The sequence below is a fragment of the Temnothorax americanus genome, unplaced genomic scaffold (genome assembly GCF_048541705.1).
Source record: "Temnothorax americanus isolate GAGA-0224 unplaced genomic scaffold, ASM4854170v1 Scaffold2, whole genome shotgun sequence".
In the NCBI taxonomy this organism is placed as follows: Eukaryota; Metazoa; Arthropoda; class Insecta; order Hymenoptera; family Formicidae; genus Temnothorax; species Temnothorax americanus.
Window position 1 is genome coordinate 7,026,231 of NW_027509338.1, and position 21,042 is coordinate 7,047,272.

A 21,042-nucleotide genomic window follows, 5' to 3' on the forward strand; every position below is an offset into this window, starting at 1 on the left:
CCGTTACCGCAAATCGCGCTTCGACGAAATGTTTATTTCGTTTTTTATAAGATATTTTTACGTGGAATATCCTAATCGTTACATTTCAAAGCAATCTTTACGTGTTCTCATCGCACGTTTTTATGGATCTTTCAGCGTGTTGAAGTTTGGATCTATATATTCATGTTAGATTTTTAAATAGAATTTTATTTGTAATTCTACGTGCGATATATTTTGATGTACGTGTGTATTTTAATATACGTTTTATGTATATATATATATGCATGTAGTTAGATCCTTCAAATGTTTTTTATGACACCTGGCACGTAAAATTTTATAAATGGGATTCTATTTTGAATTCTGACGCGAATTATAGATCGTATAAAATGATTGTATAAAATTAAGCTAACGATTAAGAATAATTTTGTTTGAAGTCTAGTAGAGACATTGTTTAGAACACTCAATTGAAATATTATAAGATGTTTGTAAAATATTCTGCGTATCATATATTTTCCATTAATACTATTCCACCTTAGTCATCGGCTGTAATGTTCGAAGTACAGAGTACTACAGAGTACATTAAATTCACGTATATTATTTATTTTTTATCTGTAGTTGTATCTCATATCTTGTTGATTCTTATTGATTATATCATTCTGTAACAGATTGTTTGTTAATTACCGCTAAATGCATTTGGTTTAAAAGCCGATATTATCTTCGTGAAGTTATGATTATTTTCAGAATTTCGATATAATTAAAAAAACTTTGGCTCTTTTTTTCACAAAGACATCTAAAATTCTTTTAAAAATAATTTTAATAATTAATTCTTGAGATGATAAAAGTAAAAATGAGAAGCTTACAGTTTTTCAGTTATGTACATATGCATAGTAAAAGAATATATATAAATTGGGAATGTTTTATCAAAAGAAATTTCCATGAGGATTATGTTATGCAACATACATTTTTTACATTTTTTTGAATACATACTATCTATTAATATTATCGCTAATTTGTTTATTTTAAACATCATGTCAAATATCGCGTATATATACAATTCTTGGCACGTTAGTATACTTTTACCCGATTTTCTTACAAAATTATATATACTACAAAATTATATTTACTATAGAAAAGTAATATGTCACAGTAAAAAGTAATACTTTTTCTATTTAAAAATCTTATTCATTGGCACGCGGCTAAAAACATCATTGGTGAGTTTAGTGAAGACCAATCCGAAAGTTTCTTCATAAGGTGCTTCAAGCTCCTTGAAAATTAAATCGGAATTCTCGTTGAGGAACCTATGCATTTGTTCACCTGTAATCAGCGAAGTATAGTAAAGTTAATATACAAGAACATAATATAAAATAAATATTTATAATTTATCATCTCTTGTAAAAATCTTGCAACACTGCGCATATGAAGATTAGATATATATGTAGTTCAGACATTGCCGCTAAAGCTTTATGTCTTTTCTTTAATACTTTTTTTTCATTAATCTTCCTTTGTAATGTTCAACAGATATTTTCGCTTCTATTTCTTCTATTTATTCAAAATAACCTCGATAGCATACTAACGCGAGCGTCGCGAGGGTCGCGAGTTAATCTCGATGGTATACTGACATTACTGACGCGAGTGAAAACAGTAAAAACAGTACAAGCTCAGTCAAAAGTTTTACACAGATATAAGTAGAGTTTTCCGTACATTATCGTATTGCAGTGTGACCATTATTTTTTACTAATACTGTCGCGATACAACTACCTTATGTTTATGCAAAATCTGTATAATGTATGCTATAAATCTGTGACATTTTGTTTTCATCTGTTTGTAACAAAATAATATATCGATTACTTTGCTAAGATATTGGGCAAATAAGATTATAATTAAATAAATATACCTAAAATGTTATCTCCATTGAAGAGATTATCGAAATGTAGAGATACGTGTTTGGGTATGAAGTTAACCATGTATTTCGTCGATCTCATATAAGTCTCTCCATCTTTTAGAAACTTTTCGTAATGTATTTCGTGTTTTGTTATCAAATCATCTGAAAAAGAGTAAAATAAAGATAAATTGACTTTGCTAATAAAGAATTAAAAAAGTGCGTTCTACTTTTAATGCTCACAACGCTCGCGAGTATCATTTCGTCCTTGTTTGACATTTGACAAACAGCAAAGATGAAATAATTCCACGAGCGTTGCGAACGTTAAGTGGAACGCACCCAAAGTAATTATTAGACGATCTATAACTTGCGTCATAATTTAACAAAAAGTTCTATTTATATTATATGTGCCATACAATACAAAAATTTGAAGAGAGTCGGGACATACATACAAAATATATATTAAAATGCGTACATATAAAAATATATAAAAATACATAGTATATCAAATTATAAATAAAATTTAATCCTTAAATTTAACGCAAATTATAGATCATCTAAAGTAAATTTAAATCGTAAACAATGATACAATATCACATGCAATTATGAGAATACATTATAATAATACTTACGCATAGATATATTGCATTTGCCTTCTCCTCGGATTGGTAGGAGCAGAATTTTGCCGTCAAGTTTGTAATCGGCAATAAAGTCCACTTGAGGATTGAAAGATTCCGATCTAAATATTAAATTGTCCCAGTCTATTCTAAAGAAATCGAAGATCGATATATTATAATCACAATTATGTAATTAATAGTACCATTTATATTAATCTGATGATGGCTAATAATCTATAAAGTATATACTATAATCAATATCGAAAGATTTGTGTCTTTAAATATAAAAAAAACTAAAGACGGATATTTTGAAACTCTAATTAAATCTATACATATAATATTGTAGTTATAAATATATATATATATATATATATATATATATATATATAACTGAAAAATTTTAAATAAATTAATTTAAACTTATTATTTTTTATTTGCGATTCTGGGTTTTTTGCAGAATATGAATCAGGTTTTCTGTTTAATTTACTCACTGGAAATATCAAGTTTTCTTTTCTTTTACATATATAGTATAATATTTAATTAAGTGCATTTTCTGTTATGTATACCTACCAATTGATTCTGCACTGAGAATGATTTGATAGTTGCAGAAAATTACATACGTATAATTGTAAACTTGTAGATCCTTTGTCAGTCCATGTATCTTGACATTCCGATATTCCTGTTTGAGTGACACCGAGCCCTGGGACTCGCCGATTTTCAGGCTGTCAACCGCTAGCGGGTCAATAGGCAGAATTTTGAAGCTTTTCAGACCTAAACATGAACACGACAGGTACTCATTATGCGATTTCAATATGCATTTCATTCTAATGCATCTTAATTGCATTTAACTAAGCATCATACATAATATACAGCTGTAAGATGATACATATTTGCACGATAAAAATAATGCAATAAAAATAATGCAATTAAAAAGAGATAAAGTTATCATAGCTTATTATAGCTTTATTATTGTATTGCACATCATAGTCTATACAACTTTTAGCAAAAATCATTATATAAATAATAATATCGTTACTTATTGTGTTAGCGGATTAGTTAGTCATTTGTATTCTGCAAACACATGATAACGATTATAATAATAATTTATAAAAATATTCTAAGAAGCGTTAATTTGCATAATTTATACCATCTAACGCAATTGTAGTTATGCGTATTGTCATAGAAATTTATTAGACGCATTAAATAGCATTATATCTAATAATTCACGACAGTGAATGGAGATTAAAATTACAGATTATCTGATGACGCAAATTTACTGTGACTTTTGTAATTCTGATGAGTATGTAATCGTGCAAATTTTTTTGTTAGCAGGAAATGAGTTTTAATTACTTTGTTGACACCGTTTCTTGAAATAAGCTAAGAAATGATTAGTGTCTATATTTACATCTGTCTGTCTAGGTTTATACTTCCTTACATCATTAACATACATGTATATTTGTAGATCTAATAAAAAAAAGGATCAACGGATCAAGAAAAATTTCCGTTACACATGAAACATATTTCTTCGAAGGAAACAGATGTTATTTATCTTCCAATGATGATTTCATCATTGAAAAAATATTTGCTCGCTTGAACAAGAACCTGAGATTGTCGTGATACATATTTAATTAGAAAATAAATTTATTCGAATGATCAGCTTATACATTCATAAACGGTCTGGATTTGTTTGTGCTTTTAGAGATATGATGTTTCATTAATGAAAAATGAATAACGAAATATACTAATAATTTTTCTATTAAAAAAATTTATAGAAATCTGTACAATTTTGAAACAATTGTAAGAAATCGAAGGGGGCTTAGGGGGCCTACCCCGATAGGTGGCTCCACATGTCGCATGCGAGCGGCGCGGTAACTATGATGGCTAGAGGCGCTGGCCACCGCTGCCAACGCGCGATCGGAGAGTGCGTATATGATTGGTCGGGTGGCGATCTGGCGATGACGCAAGTTGTTTACGCGAGCGTGTAACGGCGCGAGCGCGAGGCGCGTGCAATGGACTTCGCGAAGATGTAAAAGTGAAATACAAATTGAATAAGCGTTATTTATCCTTTTCTTCTTTTCCCCTCAACACCACCCTCGTTTTCCTTCGTAATAAGCGGTGTCGTACAATACCCGCGCCACGTCGTCGAGGTCGTCCTGCATATTCCTTCGAGAATACCGGTGAAACAACAATTAACATTCCAAAAGAAACATTCCCATTTACAGTCAGAAGTGGGATTCACATTAACATTTACACAATGCTAGTCCAGTTTTAAAATATCCTATTAAGTTTTATGTTATAAGATTTTGATTAATTGTTATATGCTCAAAAGTGAAACATGATGAGAGATTTTACAAGCAATAGTTTTATATAACATTATTGATTACGAATAAACTAAATTATTATCAAATATTATAATATGCTATAATTATTATTATCAAATAATGTACGAAATTATGCTACAAACAGTTTTACAATATTTAGAATATCTAATAGCCAGAAATTCTAATGATGCAACATATTGCAATTTATTATTAATCATTGTTTTTTATGTATTAAAAGATATTTACCTATTTCAGAGAAATTTTACTCAGTGTAATTAATTACGGCAATATAAATTGCAAAGTAGTATTGCTATAATTGCACAAGCTCATTTGAAAATAAATTAACTTATCTTATGCAATTATATATGACGATCAGATATTCCATTACGCACTGCTAGTTCGCCGTGACATGTCTTATTACGACGAGCCAATAAATATCTTTCGCATTAAGAAATGTTATGTTATTCACGGTAGAAGATAAAGCATCTCGTTTAATTTCCGTGCACGTCAATGTAATTTGAATTTTATAGACAATGAGATTTTATGGACTCTTTATAACTCTTGCTGAGGTAATAGTGTTGGAAAATAACCATTGCGGTTTAACCATTACTTATAGATTAAGAAGGAATGCACACAAAAGTGATGACTTTTACGAACATAATACGTGCGTACGGAAATAAATTTTATATTTCCAATTCCACACTTGGTATATATGTATATGTAATAAAATTATTATTATTCTATGATATGTAGAGTATTTCTTTTATAGATATATATTTATATAATTATTTTTTGTTTGTAAGAAATAAGTGGACAATTTTCTTTTTGTTCGCAAAGTTCATTGAGCCAGAATATATTAATGGTTTAACTTAGAAACTATAGAGATTTTGTGGAAAAAAATTAAATTTATTAAAAATAATAAAAAAATAGCGTTTTCTTATTAATCTTTCTAAAAGAGAAATGACTAATGTGAAAAACATTGTGTTGAATTTTTGCTTGCGACAGATTTGTACATTGAACTTACAATGTTGGAAAACCCAAGAGACATTCTTAATTATGAGTATATATCGATGAGCATATTACAATTTCTTTCACTTAACAATGAGCGCGAATAAAATTATTGACACTTCTATGAATTCTCTTAACATTTGAACTGTTAGAACAGTTGAACTATTAGAATTTCCGCGGTGATAATTGTTAACCCTTAAAGCGCACACCTCCGAAAAATTACGTAAAGCGCACTGGGGGTATGAGATACTCCAGTGTCTTTAAGTATGTACTGTAACGACGCTATTGACTATTTTACTGCATAAAAATTTCTGAATGAAGTTAAAGTCATGTATTTTAAGGATAAACAAAAGTTATAGCAATTTCTTAAAATTAACATTGTTTAAAAAATTATTGAAAAAGACATTTTAATGGGACATATCAGAGCACAAAGTTCGAAGTGGGGTATCCTACACCCCATGTGCGCTTCAAGGGTTAAAAATACGAAATAAGTGTATAACAAAAACATTAATCGGAATTGCAGAAAAGTTGATACAATGTCTTACAATGAAATGTGAATATCGACTTGATATGTCATTTCTAAGAACAGACTGTATGTTTGTTTATAGATTTAATTTATTTTAAGCTTTTTTCTCAATTTGTTCTAATTAAGTTATTCAACATTAGGAAAAAAATATGTAAAAACATACTTTGCATTATGTGTGCACAGAAAGCCCTAAAACTACAATTTTAAAAAAAATTGCATATAATTCTCTTGGATATTTTCTTAAGATTTTCAAATTTACAATATCGCTTGGTGATAAAGAAATGACACATATATATTTACCTTTCGCCAACGAGACGACTGCGTCTTTAACGGCATCCGCAATGCATTCTAGTACTTTCGGGTCCGATGTCTTACAAGTCCTGAAATTGCTGGCTGTAAAATAAAAAGAGAGAAAACTGTCGTAAGTTATTATATAACTGACTGCATTGCTGCAGTTCCAATATAAACCTGCGTGCGCTTACTCTTTAAACGGTTGCTGCTTTCTCTTTAAACCTGCACGCATGTCAATTTCGGTCAACAGTTTAACTCAATTTAATAAAAGCAATAAAATTGATCACCAATGGATGTAATTATTGATTTCGATGTGACACTATTTATGATTCAGCACGTGACTGATTTTTTGGTTGAAAATGTATTATTGTATTTGGCTGAGAACTGTAAGACAAGTCCACGTTTTAAAATAATTTATTATTATATAATTTTCTTAATGATATATTTCTTAAAATATAAAAATTTACATATACATGTAATTATTATTGTTATTACATGTACCATTATTAAAATTATTTTAGATATACGAAAATTTAATTAAATATATATATATATATATATATATATATATAAATTTTAATTTATCTAAATAATTTAAAATATTTTAAATCAAAGTTTATTGTGTTAAATTCAATAAAAATTTGAAATAACATTAACGAAGTAGTCTATAGTTAAATCATAAAAAACTAGTTTTGATTTTTACTCAGAACCTCTTTAGCTAGCAATTGATTATGAAATGACTTGAAATGACTTAACTGATAGACAGGTTATGGCCGAGAAAAACCCGGACAAAGACTGAGAAAAGTCTGAGTAATCATGACTAATTTCAATACAATTAAAGTGTCATTAGATTATATTATTATTAACAATTTAATATACGAGAAAATTAAAATAAAATAAACTTTTTGTGATCTATGTTTTATTAATATTAAAAAATATAAAAATATTCAACATATCTAAAATTTATACTAAAAATTTAAAATATTTTATTACAATGTTTAAAAATCTCAAAATTTGTCACATGTATTTGTAATATATATATATATTACTTCAAACATATTTAATATTTAATAGCTCGATAAGCTCTCATAGCAATATTTTTGAAAAAATGTCTTGAAAGGGAAGGTACATGGTGTACAAGTACAATTATATTACTTACGGAGGTCTAACGCCGTCGTGCTTACAATCACTGCGATCAAGAGAATTGTCCTCATTATTCTTGAATTTTATCCTCCGCTCGAGCAAATAAGAAGTTTCTGGGAAATATTCAGCAAAGTTAAAAGTTATGAACTGAAAGACACAAATCCAGGCAGGCTGTTTAAGTATTGCTTGCCCCACCAGTTTCTATACTGTACATCGTTTATACATACTGTGTATGTATATGTATGTATATATGTCTATATGTATACACATGCATTCAGGGTGAGGCATAGAAAGTGAACACCTGTTATTGTCCACCAACATGTCCAGGATAGGTCAACTATCAGTCGCCGTGACTTATCCGCTCGAGTGATTATTTGAGAGAGAGAGAGAGAGACGTACCAATGAATATTAAATAAAGGTAATTTTATGTAATGTTATATTTAATGTAACAGAAATCAATCACGCATCATTTGAACGATCTTAAAGACTCATTCATGTCTACTTGCAACCTACTTGCAAAATATATCCTGATTTTGCGATTTTTTAATCTAAACATAATATATAAAAAATTATGAGAATATTCACGATAAAGAACACGATTACTTTTGATCGCTCAATTATGAAATTGCTTTAGTAATATTTTCCCGTTCGCGTAGCAAGAAATCGAAATTTTAACTGAAATGTTTAATGTTTTCTACTCCTCTAGTCCATTACAGTCATGCTCTATTTCGAGTAGTTATTCAGTTCAAATCTGAATCTACAGGTGAAAACTCGAAATAAGTTGCCTACTTGCCTCGAAATGTGATTGTAGGATTGACAGTTTAAAGTGATTCATAGTGTTACCGGAAGTGGAAAAAAAAATAAAAGAATTGCAAACGTGTAGCAGATAGCGTTGCGAATGGATTTTCTCAGAATTATGATATTTGTAAGCCCCTACTGCATCCGTACGTTTACTCTGCCGAATTTGAATCTTGACAAAAGGTTGTCATTGACGCGTTTATGCATTTACGACTTGTAAGTACGATCCTAGACATATTCTCCGAACGCTAAATAAGTTAGCACAGATTAATTACTTCTGTAATTTCTTTTAGTAAAAAATTTTGAATTACAACGTTATTCTATTTTAACGCTATTTTACATTAGATAATTATAATAAAATATTTATTTACTTTAGTAGTATTTGACAATCTTCTCACTTACTCTTTTCTTTTTCTTTGGTAAAACAAAAACGATTCTGAGGCCATAGTATCAAATTTATATACTAATTAATAATTTATGTTATTTAAATTACTGTTGCGAAGACTCGTGTTCAGTCAGTACTACTATCACAGATTGTGATGTCAAAAGCGAAAAAATCTGCAGTAAAAATTCTTGCAAAAACGAAATAAGCTAATGAGAACTGTCAAATTAATAATATATAGAATGAGAAAAAAGATAGTTTGTGTTTGTTTATTTTACCTTAAAATATTATAAATGTCAAAGAAGAGAAATGTCAAAAGTTACGATATTTAATACAGAATTATTAATATGTATAATTGTGCTAATACATTAAAGATTTTAAAAATTAAATTCACTAATGGTACTAATGTCTTCCTGTAATTTTATTTTCCAATTGCATTTTATTTAAATAATCTGTAAAGTTAATTTAGACTTCAATTTCTATTTCGCACGTGTGTATGTGCATGTTTTTTTTCTAAATTACTGAAAGATGTAAATGTGTGTGTGAATTTAATTGCGATATTTAAATGACTTATCTGTCTCAACTCAAAGTGAAAAGCACGTATTGCTTTATTCAACAGAATAACTCCTTAAAATTTCAGATTGGCCTTGACATTTTTTAAAAATGGTTTATGAGTCACTCTCCAGTAAGACATATACCTACGCCATGCAAATTTACGAAAATGATACATGTAGAAAAAGGAAAGAAATCTTTAATTTCTCTATACAAGTTAAATATTAATTAATTAATATTTAAAGATGCAAATTAAATATTAATGTCTTTTTTTTACATTAATTTGTACTTTTTATTGCTTTTCTTGATTTTTATATTTTGGAATAAGTACATGTAATCAAGAGCTATATTTTTTGCGCAGCAATTAACAGAATAAATATAAGCTTGATATATAAGCTTGTTATTAGATACAGTGAGTGTGTAAAATAAAATTTTTATTATGTTAATTATGTAAATTTTTTAAAAATAAATATATGTAGATTACAATATTAAATGTTTGAAATAAGATAATAAAAAAAAAATTAGATATATAGATACGCGTGTGATAAACGGAATGGACTTGTCAAACGGAAATGCCAAAATAAATCTTGATATTACGGCGTCACTTCTTTATTAGAAATAAAGTAGCAATATAAAATGCATTTTTATTCAAGATATATTTACACACACACACACACACACACACACACACACACACACACACCGTAAAAGAGTAAATATATAAAAGTTAAGACGCGCGATTAGTGTTGATATTTTTATTACAAAATCTTTGAGATAAAAGAAGCTACCTTATTCTGTATCCCAAAGCCCTAGAGTCCTATGATAAAAATCAAAGTTTGAAGACATCATATATCACTTCGGTTCCATCAAAGAGCTCTTTTCTGGTTCTTGAGCGCCAGGCTATTTAGCGGCGGTCTAACTTTCAGGATTCCGAGATCAACCGCGTGCCCGGTGAGAGGACAGCTCGGGTATCGTTTACGCCTATAACTGGTATTGCAGGCATTCTTCTCTTGCCGCACTACGTATCTGGGAAAGTAATGGACGCGCTTCCTCTGCGTCGTCGCGCACGGCGGCACCGTCACCACCAAGTCTTGCTTGTGAATCCTGCCTATCGGCTCCGGGAATAATCGCTCATTCAGCAGATACTGCTGCAACAATCCCGAGGATCGGGATGACGTCAAGGTATTGCTCGAGCCATGCGTCTCAAAATAATTTTGCTCTCGAAACCTTCTCAGATTCTCCATTTCCTCATCCATCAAATCCTCAACTTCGGGACTATCGTCGTGCCTCAAACATCGTTCTCGTCGTTCGCAGTATTCCGGTAAATCGCGTCTTTCTGCACGCTTATCACCGCGAAGCTTCGCAGTCTTCCTCTCCAGTTCGCTTCTGCAGCAACAAGGACAATCTTGCTTGCGCAACTGCGCTGCTCTTTTACCTCGCACCGGCGATTTCGACGCGGGTATTTCGCTCGACTCCGGTATCTGTCTCCTGGATCCGATAGTCTTTCGTAATGTTGACTTTGACAACTTTCGCGGAGACACTTGAGTTCTTTTGCTCGAAGCGCAGGCGACGTCGTCGGACCCGTTTTGTTCGCTCGCCAGTGAATTTGCGGGCGCCGTCGGGGATGTCGGAGATTCCCGCCTCTCGTCGACGCGCTTGCGTTCACCCGGCAATGCCGTTTTCTTGTCGGTATCCCGCGTCCTCGCGCTCGTCATGAATCGGTGGTAACTGGACGATCGCGGACATGCCCGCAAACAGTCTCCCTGATCCGCGGCCCGTAACTCGCAGATCTTGCTCTGTACATTGCGAAGAAATTGAGATCTGGGCGCGTAGTCGATTTTCTGAACTCTTCTGAGCGTCTCGCAGCTGATCGGCGAAGTCAGTCTTGCCGCCTTGTCGCCAGTTTCTCCGTTGGTTTTCACGACGAGCTCGTCTCGGCAATGACGGCAGGGCGACACGGATTCGTGTCGAGTTCTCGACGATCTTGCATGCGTCTCGTTCACCCCGAAATGACAATAACAACCCTTTACTGGCTTTCTAGGTGCGACTTTCGAGCATTCTTCTCGGGGCTTCTTAGACATCAGCGTGAGTTTTCCAGATGCTAACATATCTGAGACTAGTATGATTGCACGTTTTGGACTGAAAATACTCTGGATTCTAATTGACTCTTGTAGTCAATCAAAGATCTGCAAAGAAATAATGAAAATTAAGTTACTTGAAGAATGATTCATATTTCTACTTGTACGCAAAATATACTTACAGCGTTTGCGAACGTAACTTTTTCACTTCAACGTTGTGACTCTTTAAAAATCTTCAACACGTGTTCAAGTTTGTCCTTTCTTGTAATTTTTCTTGGTGTTGTCATTCATCGTCTCTACCACAGGTTTAAAGTTTAAGGCGGATTGTCATTAACATTATATTGCAAAATTGGATCGTTTTTAATTATGCAGAATATATCATTGTTAGAAGTCCAGTTTAAATATTAATACAATTAAATTAAATGTAAACATGAGAGAATTATTAATAATAATCAAGGCTATTTTAATGATCCAAGCACGTGTGAATTAAAATTAATATGAACGCGTAACATTGCAACATTATAAATATTTTTTTTCACGGATATGCAATGCAATATATACATGATTGTATGGGGTGGGTTTTCTTAACCTAGCTTTTTGTTTTATTCAACATTCATTCACAATTTCTGCAAGAAACCCATTGAAATTAAGTTGAAATTAAATCATGGTACCCTTATGAACTTTCGCTCTCAATAACGTACTTTATGCATGCTTCGAAACTTCGGATACATACTAATCGCCATCGACGCGAAATTAGACGCGAGTCCAGTCCACTGTAAACAAACAAAAAGGGACGCTCCAGGCTAGCCAAACTCTAAAAGACACATTCTTCTCAGGCATCCAACTCGATTGTCGTTTGTCGTTAATCAGAAAAACGTTGCGTTTCGTCGAGATTGTGATATAAAATTGCGCGTTGTTGCTCGAGCGCTTGCCCGCGGTACGGAAAAAAATGGAAAAAATTCCACTCGCGACAACTTCGTGACGCTTCACTGCCGCGAGTGCCGCGGCGAGTGCGCGGCGCGCGCACGCGTCGCCGTCGCCAAGTCGCCATTCGCCATTGGTCGCCATGATCATATGGGACGCCGTCCATGGACGTGTTGCGCGGTCTTTAGACTCTTTAGACATAGCTAAATTTAACTAGGTAAGACCCCGCGTTGATGTATCGCGCGACGATACACCGTAGGTGATATCCTAATTCGCGTAGTTCTGTGGCTCTGCTACGCAAGATGCGGATGATCGCACGATCCGATCGCGTTTCTCCACGCGCTTTGTTTTTTTAGGTTAGGTTTGCCGTTAGGACGTCGCCGCGGGCACATCTTCCGCACGGGTTACACGCGGCAATCATGGATTTACCTGGGAGCGGGATGTCTCGCGATCACATTAAATGTCCCCGCACGCTACCGCAGTTTTCCGAGCTATGCTCGATGCCTGCCGTCGCCGCCATTGCCGCCATCGCCGCAGCCGACGGCCGTAATATGCAGTCGCAGGGGGTGCAAACCACTGCCCAAGTAACGTTCCCGCAGGACCGTACGTCGGTGAGTCTTCCCTCGTTTCTTTGCGCCGCATTTCCTCTCATTTTTCTCATCAGTTTTGCCTATCTTGTTTTGCGATTTAATATGTAAAATTTTTCTTGTTTCTTAGACGAGTACGTTCAACAAGTTTTTTGCGGCGCCCCTACACGGCTGGCAGGATATGATTCAACTATGTCAGAAGCAAGTCCTTAATCAGACAATTAACGTCCCGAATTATAGTCAAAATAACGGGACACTCGGTGCACAATCAAGCAATTTTAGTTTTATCAACAGTCTATGCCTACCTTCCACGTCGCAGGCAGATACTGTAAAGCAAGAGCCAGATATCCAGCCTAAAGAAGAGAAGAATTTAGATAAGGTAAGGTATTCTGTAAATATGGTTAAATTTTTTAATAACTTTTACATAATGCAAAGATGTATTTACTTGTGAAAAGATCTACGGCCAAAATATGAGCAAAATAAGGATGTTAAATTAAAGTGATATCTAATTTATTCTCAATAGTTGAATAAAAACATTGAACTGTTTTGAATGTACTTAATCTTCTTCAGCAATAATAATTTACTTGCAAAAATGGATGGCAAAATCAAGAACAAAAATTAATGAAAAGAAAGAGAAGACGTATAAACAGAAAGCAAAATAAGAAATTACATGATGTAACAATGAGTAAATACAGAATAGAAAACACAACAAAAGCAAGTTTGATGAGAAACTATGGTGAAAGTCGGCCATTGTTTATAAAATAGAAATATTGACCATTAGGGTAAAGTGTACATAAATGGATTAAATCAATAATTAATCAATGATATTGAAGCATTTTTCGTTGTTTAGAGGCGAGAATATGTTGATACCTAACCAGAGATTATAGAACTATTTTGGCCGTTGATCTTTTTACTTAGCTTCTCTATTAAATTTATATTTATTTATTTTTGTTGTCAGGAATCTGATATTTTGGTAAGGCAACAGCAAACAGCAGCTATGATCGAATATCTCCAGAAATTATCACCTGATATGCGGGAAGCATTCGAACTGTGTGTGGAACAAGCGAAAAAGGAGAAGACACGGGAGGAGAAAGTAGAGCCCACGCAGAATAATATTCTAAACATACCAAATATCAGGAATATCTATTTACAAAATGGCAACAATTTCGCGAACTCGGATCAGATAACGGTGACCATTAATCCGAATGATCTGAATTTGCAAAATGAACAAGAGATTGAAAACAGTTTGCGACACGTTCTAAAAGTCGAGCAGCAAGTACAAATCGATTTGCCGAAAATCGAGAAAAAGTCGAAATTTCGAGCGAAAATGGGCGAGATTAAGGTCAGCTTTAGCTACGATGGCACTACGCTTTACTGTTGCCCGGAGTGCAATTTAGGACTTCCAGACAAGGCGGACATGGAACAACATATACAGGCCCACTTACAAGTATGTATATATCTCATTGTCTTTGATTCTCGGAGATCAAGATTGTTAAAAAATATCATGTATTTAGCAAAAAATTTTAATTTATTTTAGGAACGAAAGTATCAGTGTAAAGAATGTGGTGCCATGTTGAAAAGAAAGGAGCATCTCGATCAGCACATGCGAGGTCATTCGAATGAGCGACCTTATAAATGTGACGTATGCCAGAAGGCGTTCAAGAGAAATGAACATTTGACAAGACACACCGTCATCCATTCCGGCAACAAGGATTTTCCGTGCAACTATTGCCAGAAAGCGTTTTCGCGTAAAGATCACTTGAACAAGCATCTTCAAACGCATCTTGGCATTCGTAAGAATAAAATGAAGGAGGATTCTTATTATGTCGATCAAAAAGATACAACAAGAGTATTCGATAACACCGATTTCCCGGTGACGCCTAAGCAGGAGGTAAGTCATGTTCTGAAGGACAGTTTGTTACTGAAGCAGGAAACTTTTCTGCAGCACATGCAGAATTGTTCAAAAAATGCGTCTCTGTTTGCCTCCATTAAGGAACATGTGATGAAAGATGTAAATACGTTTGAACAGGCACAGAGCAGTAATACGAATGAAAACGTAAGATATTTAATGCCATCTTAGCTGTAGATAAAATATGTTCCAAAGCAGCAATATATGGCAAGTGATGGGGCCGCCGTAGGTAATTTCAATTTTCGAATTCGTATTTTGTTATTGGAACGACTATGACTATTTATAGTTTAATTATAATACGTCGGGACGTTTTAACATCGGATTAAAGGCATATGTAAAAAATTATAAAAAATTGAAAAAAAAATAAAAAAAATATATATTGCGTATCGCGATAAAGATATCGTACAGATATCGCGTACATACATATCTCCTCTATTCTAAAATAATCGGGACCGAGCACATTTTCTCTAGTCTACAATTTCTCCTGAATCCTCATTTTTATACTAATATCACGTATACAGATATGAAGATATTCTTGCACGATCTATTTTTCGCTTGATTTACGACTTGTAGCATAATATGTTATCTGATCATGTAATACAAGTTGCGGGAAAGCAATACAAGAGGAGAAATTCAGTTTAGAGGAAGCTAACTTAGAGTAGAGGAAAACTTAGAATAGAGGAGTTTTGTACATCATACATAGCAATCTCACAAACCTTTAATGCGATAAAACGTGGAAATAATTATACTAAGCTATGAGATAAGCTGTGATTACCTGAATTTATCATCATTGTCCTTATATTATCTCTTATCATCCTTCCTCGTCGTCTCCTTTTCACCGTATCATTTTTATATTTTTCGAAAATTAAGTTTTACAGTTTCAAGAAAATATTGATTGCAAATTAATATTTAAAAATGTGAGAAGCATTTGTTTGATAAAATTTTGTCTTAACTTATAATTTTTTTCGTAAACATTACTAATGAATCACATTCATGCGAGCGCACGCATATTGCCGTTCGCGTTCTTAAATAAATTTCGAAAAAAAGAGAAATTGTTAATACATTAACAGATTATTGTTAATATATTAACTATTTCTCTAATTGCCTTAATTATTAATTGTTACTTTCTAATTGCCTACTCTTGGTTCTTAAAAATTTATTTATTCTAAGATTTTTCTTGCATCCTATATAAAATGAACATTTTAAAACGCGAATAGAAAGTTGACGAGAGGAATTAACAAGTAAGAGAAGGCCAATTTATGTAATTGCATGCTTGTCTGCCTTACTTAAGTTAGCCATAGGGAACATTAGTTATTATCTACAATTCTAGTCCATTGTCGTTATTTTTAATTTTAATAGTTACTTGCTTTATGCAAAGACTTTTGGACATTTGGACTTTCGCGATAACTAAAACGCATTTAAAATAAACCTTGCGTAAATAATTAAGAATAGGAATAATTATGAGAGATATTGCTATAAAATATCGAATCGATAGAAGCAAGTTTGCCGATAGATAAAAGATGTCTCCTTTTAAAAAGGAATGCCATTGACTAATTTATTCCGTGGTCCAGATATTCGGAAGTTTCTCGCTCTTTCATATGTAGTGCTTTTGTTGCATATATTTTTTTATTCATATCTTGAATTCGGAAAACAAATCTATTAATAAATATATGGACAGATGATAACAGCATAATGCTTGCGAATTTAGTCAAATTCTGACACACTCTGACTAAACTGATATATTAGCAGACATTTCGATATGAGGATTGAGATACTGTCAATGGTAAATGGAAATAATATACTGCCAGAAATTTTATTAAAAAGTTATAGGTACATTATTGTCAGGTGGAACACAATATCTATCTGGCAAAATATTCATTACGATGAGTGTCGAGGCTCATTTTTTTCAGAATAGCAATAATTTGACCGAAAATATCTAAGAAATTAATATTTTATCCTACTAAATGTCTCGAATAATGTTTATAGATTTATGTTTACATAATACAAGAATGTGTTCCAAATACAACATAAAATGAATGCTACAGTTTTACAATTCAAAATTGGTATTCTTATACATGAAAAATATACACTAATCGAAATTTCGTTAAATGACATTTGCATTGATTTGTCAATTATTCAGATAATTTTTTAAATCTAAATCTATCATTCCTTATCTCTTTTTTAAAAGATATTAAATGCCCGTTTTTTACCAACGTCGTTTAACTTGAACCTTAGTTCAATTCACTCTTTGTCTCTTTGGATTGAACTAAGGTTCAAGTTAAACGACATTGGTGAAAAAGGGCATGAGTGGCTAAAGTTAAATCGATAATTGAATGTAAACGAACGTTTTGCATTTGGTATTATTTTTAGAATACCAACGCCTGTTCGGCGCTTCAATTTTAATTTATACATGTACTAGAGCGAGAGCTCGTTGAAGGACTTCCATGTACCGTGCATTCGCGATTATAATTATAGTTCTCTAACGTTCTCTTATGTGTATGCGACACATATGCGATTATGTATGTATGCATTAGATATATGAATTAGAAGACGGTACTAAAAACACATATACCGAACTCTCTGGTATCATTAATATTACCAAAGACTTCATACACACACGCATATGTTAAATAGCAGTATTCTAGGTCATTCGCGCTGGGGTCTTTTTTCTAATTCTTTGTAAGATTCTGATAATTTAATAATGTTTATTGAATGAAAGATCTTTGAAAAAGGATCGATGGGACATCTTTTTCGAGATGAAGCGATGATTTTTTCACGATGGTTTTTCTCAATTTTTCTCATTGAGATTAGAGATAATGTAAGGTAATAGAACTTTTTAAACAGTGAATGTGCATTTATAGGACTCATGTTTAAGCACTGTTTTGGGCAGTGAAGATGTGCGTTTACAAGACTTTATGCATTTATTCAGCAAGAGAATTGTTATTGTATAGTAACAGCAAAAAAAAGATAGCTAAAAAATGACGTGTATTTTTCAGATCGAAATATTTTTGAATAAAATATATATAATGTAAATAAATGATTGCAAGCTATTTCTATGTATTTCTCACGAGTGCATCGAGTGCGACGAGTGTGTGCAGTCTGTGGTTGAGCGCCGCAGAAAATAGCGTTATGTAGTCTTACGCAATGTCACACAACGAAATGATCGTCTGTGACACTAACGCAAAAATATTAATACGTTGAACTTTATGTCGCTTTCAGAACGAACTCTTTGCACTTGGAGCTTCAACGGGACGATATAATATTTTATATTCGTACAATATAAGCATCCACATTGCGTCACTCGTATAATTCGAGAATTAGCAAAGTATAAAGAGCACCATTATTTAATCTCGTATAACGTAAATTTTATGTTTTATATATTTTTACAGCGGAATACGCGAGCGGAATATGACAGCAGTACAAAGGTATAAAATTATTTGATATCTGTGTGCTGCCCTCTCGCTCCCCCTTTTTCCTCTTATTATATTTTATACCAAACGTACTCTTAACTGATGATTAGATTCTCATGTTTTCTCGTACTTTTGGTGTGCATTTAGCGTTAATTGTAAATGTAAATGTTTTTACTTTGTATTTACTTATATTTGAACGCAATTTTTATATTAGATATAAATTATAATTGCAGATATATATGTTACGTACATTTTGGACTTACAATTAGTAGATTTACATTTACAACAAATTAACATAACATAGGGGTTTTGATCTATTTTATTTTATTTTTCTGTTGTTTTGTATCAGTGTGTCACCTTTTCGTTGCCACAAGCAGTGCTCGATAATTTCGTATAAATGCTGTAGGTAAGGCCGAAAAGAGATCCAAGCCACTCGAGCAGGTGATGACCCACCGTCGTCGGAAGTGTCGTGCCTGGCGTCACGATTTCCACTTCATTTTTCTTATCCAGTTCTTCATCTTGCAGCTCCAGTTGCCCCAAAGGTTCAATGTCATTGAACCAATCGTCGTCAGGCAGTGTCTTCCTTTTATCGGAACTCGTTTTGTTGGAACTCGTAGAAGTCACGTTGTTCTCGTTCGTTTTTATTTCGATGGTTGAGTCCTTGAGATTGCTCGAATTTGCCTTGTTACTGTGATTCTTTATTGTCGACAATGACTTTACCTGATCTAGGAAGCTATTGTTGGGATACTTGAGATTCGTATAGTTATCTGCTTTTAGCGTGTCAGCCCAGATTAGTCTTAGGGATTGCAAATTAGGTTCCGATGCGTTCTTCGTCAGGGTCTTTTCTACGTTACTAGTGTTGCCGGGTTGACGGAAAACAAAGTTGTACGTTGTGCGTAGTTTTTCCCAAAATTTATCCAGCGACTTCGTGGTGTCGTTGAATTGTTTGTGATACGCCGCTAGTCCTTCCGCTGGGAATAGCTTCGTTATTTGTGGCTTTGGTTGCACTCTCGTGGCGAAGAGCTGCGAGACAAAAGTTACGGGAGTTTACAATTTTACATATCTTGACACACGAGCATTTTCTATATATTATATTTAAAAATCATATACGAGATCTATATATATATATATATATATATATATATATATATATATATCTTTATTAAAGAGATTATCAGGTTCCTGTAAAAAGTTATCAGGATCAGAAATATTGTTCAACAGTCGAGTGAATCTTCTTCATAACATGAATTTTATCAGGCGTGATGTTGTAACACCGCGGATAGGTGATACAACACATAATCGTGCGTTGCAACACGTTCATTCGTTGGATCTATACCAGCGATATACGCGGTAGTTTTATTTTCACGAAAATTATAAGTCGCGTCTGCAATCGCGGTTGCAACTGGCGATTTTTACGCTCTGATTAAGAATAAAAATGTTATTTAGTGGAAAGAACCTGTCACTACGAAATAGAAATAATTATGTTTAAACCTTTTCTAGCATACGACGTTCTTTCTGGTGGTATTAAGAAGTTTGCTTGATAAAATATTCCGTCAATAGAAAATCGCCAAAAACTTTCACGTAGCTTTCGTGCGAAGCATAAATTTTATATCAGATATGTTGTTAGTGCAACCAGAAAGAGTTTAATAGTTTATTAAAATTGATCGTAAAGAAATTCTTGGAAAATCCTCGGTTAATGTAAATTTTAGCGGATGTCCTGATGGTAGAAAATCACAAATTTACAACCTTATAAAGAAAGCAGCTTACAAATAAAATCGACTAGAAATAAAATGGTAGAATTTAGATTTAGAACAAATAATTTATAAAAGGTTGCAGTTGGAATTAATATGATTTTAGCAAAGATGATAACATTTGGACAATCAATTTCCGGAAGCTTTTCATAAATTTTTATAAAATTTATACCTGGAAGTCTATATTGACTAGAAAAAATTTAATATTTTCTAAAATTAGAATTTCATGTTTTATTAAAAATTTTTTTATTGATTAAAAAATGGTTCAATATATATATATATTATATTAAAAATTAATTAAAAGAGTCTTTTATTGTGTTGTCTCTAATATCGATAAATTGATATACAATACATATTGTTCACAAAAAGTGTAAAAATTACAGGAAGAATTTTATGGTTTCGATAAATTGAAATTAATCAATTCTGAGGTAATTAGGTACTTACGCAAAGAAGACAATATCCCAAAAGCTTCATGCTTCAGAAGATATTTTTTGATATGGATGATTAACGACTTTCTTGGACGGTCCGGACAATCGACTGAGAAGGCCTCCTTCGATTTCAAAACCTTTTTATACTTATGTGCAATGCAAGAGCGTAAGCGTGCACCACGATTCATTGGCTTTCGTGGCTTACGTCCATTGTCTTTCGCCTGCGCCTCTGCGAACCCGTCCCCCATGGAGTTGCCCAACGGAATTGATAGTCGTGGCACGCATGGTTGCTTCGTGGCCAAATCGGCTCGGCTCGTCCGAACAGTTTACGATATTGGTCACCGATTTTTATGGCAGGTCAAGGTATTGCCACAATTATGTCAGCGCTTCCATTATATCAAATTCGTGTAGTGCGAAAATTTGCATCGAGCGCAAACGAAATAACTATATTCAATGGCT

The 21,042-nt window shown here is 33.0% G+C and overlaps 3 protein-coding genes across 3 annotated transcripts; 1 reads left to right on the forward strand and 2 right to left on the reverse strand.

Moving 5' to 3' along the window:
• Positions 1-921: 921 nt before the first annotated feature.
• On the reverse strand, positions 922-8,062 carry Jhbp-1 (take-out-like carrier protein). The gene is made up of 6 exons (XM_077405663.1): positions 7,781-8,062; positions 6,631-6,723; positions 3,096-3,246; positions 2,491-2,624; positions 1,874-2,023; positions 922-1,293 (listed from the first exon to the last, which is right to left on the reverse strand). Exons 1-6 carry the CDS (start codon positions 7,833-7,835, stop codon positions 1,145-1,147), a joined length of 732 nt encoding a protein of 243 aa, XP_077261789.1. The 5' UTR covers positions 7,836-8,062; the 3' UTR covers positions 922-1,144.
• LOC143896915 (uncharacterized) lies at positions 7,781-21,006 on the reverse strand. The gene is made up of 4 exons (XM_077405080.1): positions 20,600-21,006; positions 18,756-19,427; positions 10,285-11,670; positions 7,781-7,877 (listed from the first exon to the last, which is right to left on the reverse strand). Exons 1-3 carry the CDS (start codon positions 20,627-20,629, stop codon positions 10,363-10,365), a joined length of 2,010 nt encoding a protein of 669 aa, XP_077261206.1. The 5' UTR covers positions 20,630-21,006; the 3' UTR covers positions 7,781-7,877; positions 10,285-10,362.
• On the forward strand, positions 12,308-18,019 carry LOC143897210 (uncharacterized). Its single transcript, XM_077405662.1, has 5 exons — positions 12,308-12,715; positions 12,855-13,109; positions 13,216-13,464; positions 14,044-14,532; positions 14,623-18,019. The coding sequence occupies exons 2-5, from the start codon at positions 12,918-12,920 to the stop codon at positions 15,163-15,165; spliced, it is 1,473 nt and encodes a 490-aa protein (XP_077261788.1). The 5' UTR covers positions 12,308-12,715; positions 12,855-12,917; the 3' UTR covers positions 15,166-18,019.
• Positions 21,007-21,042: the final 36 nt, after the last annotated feature.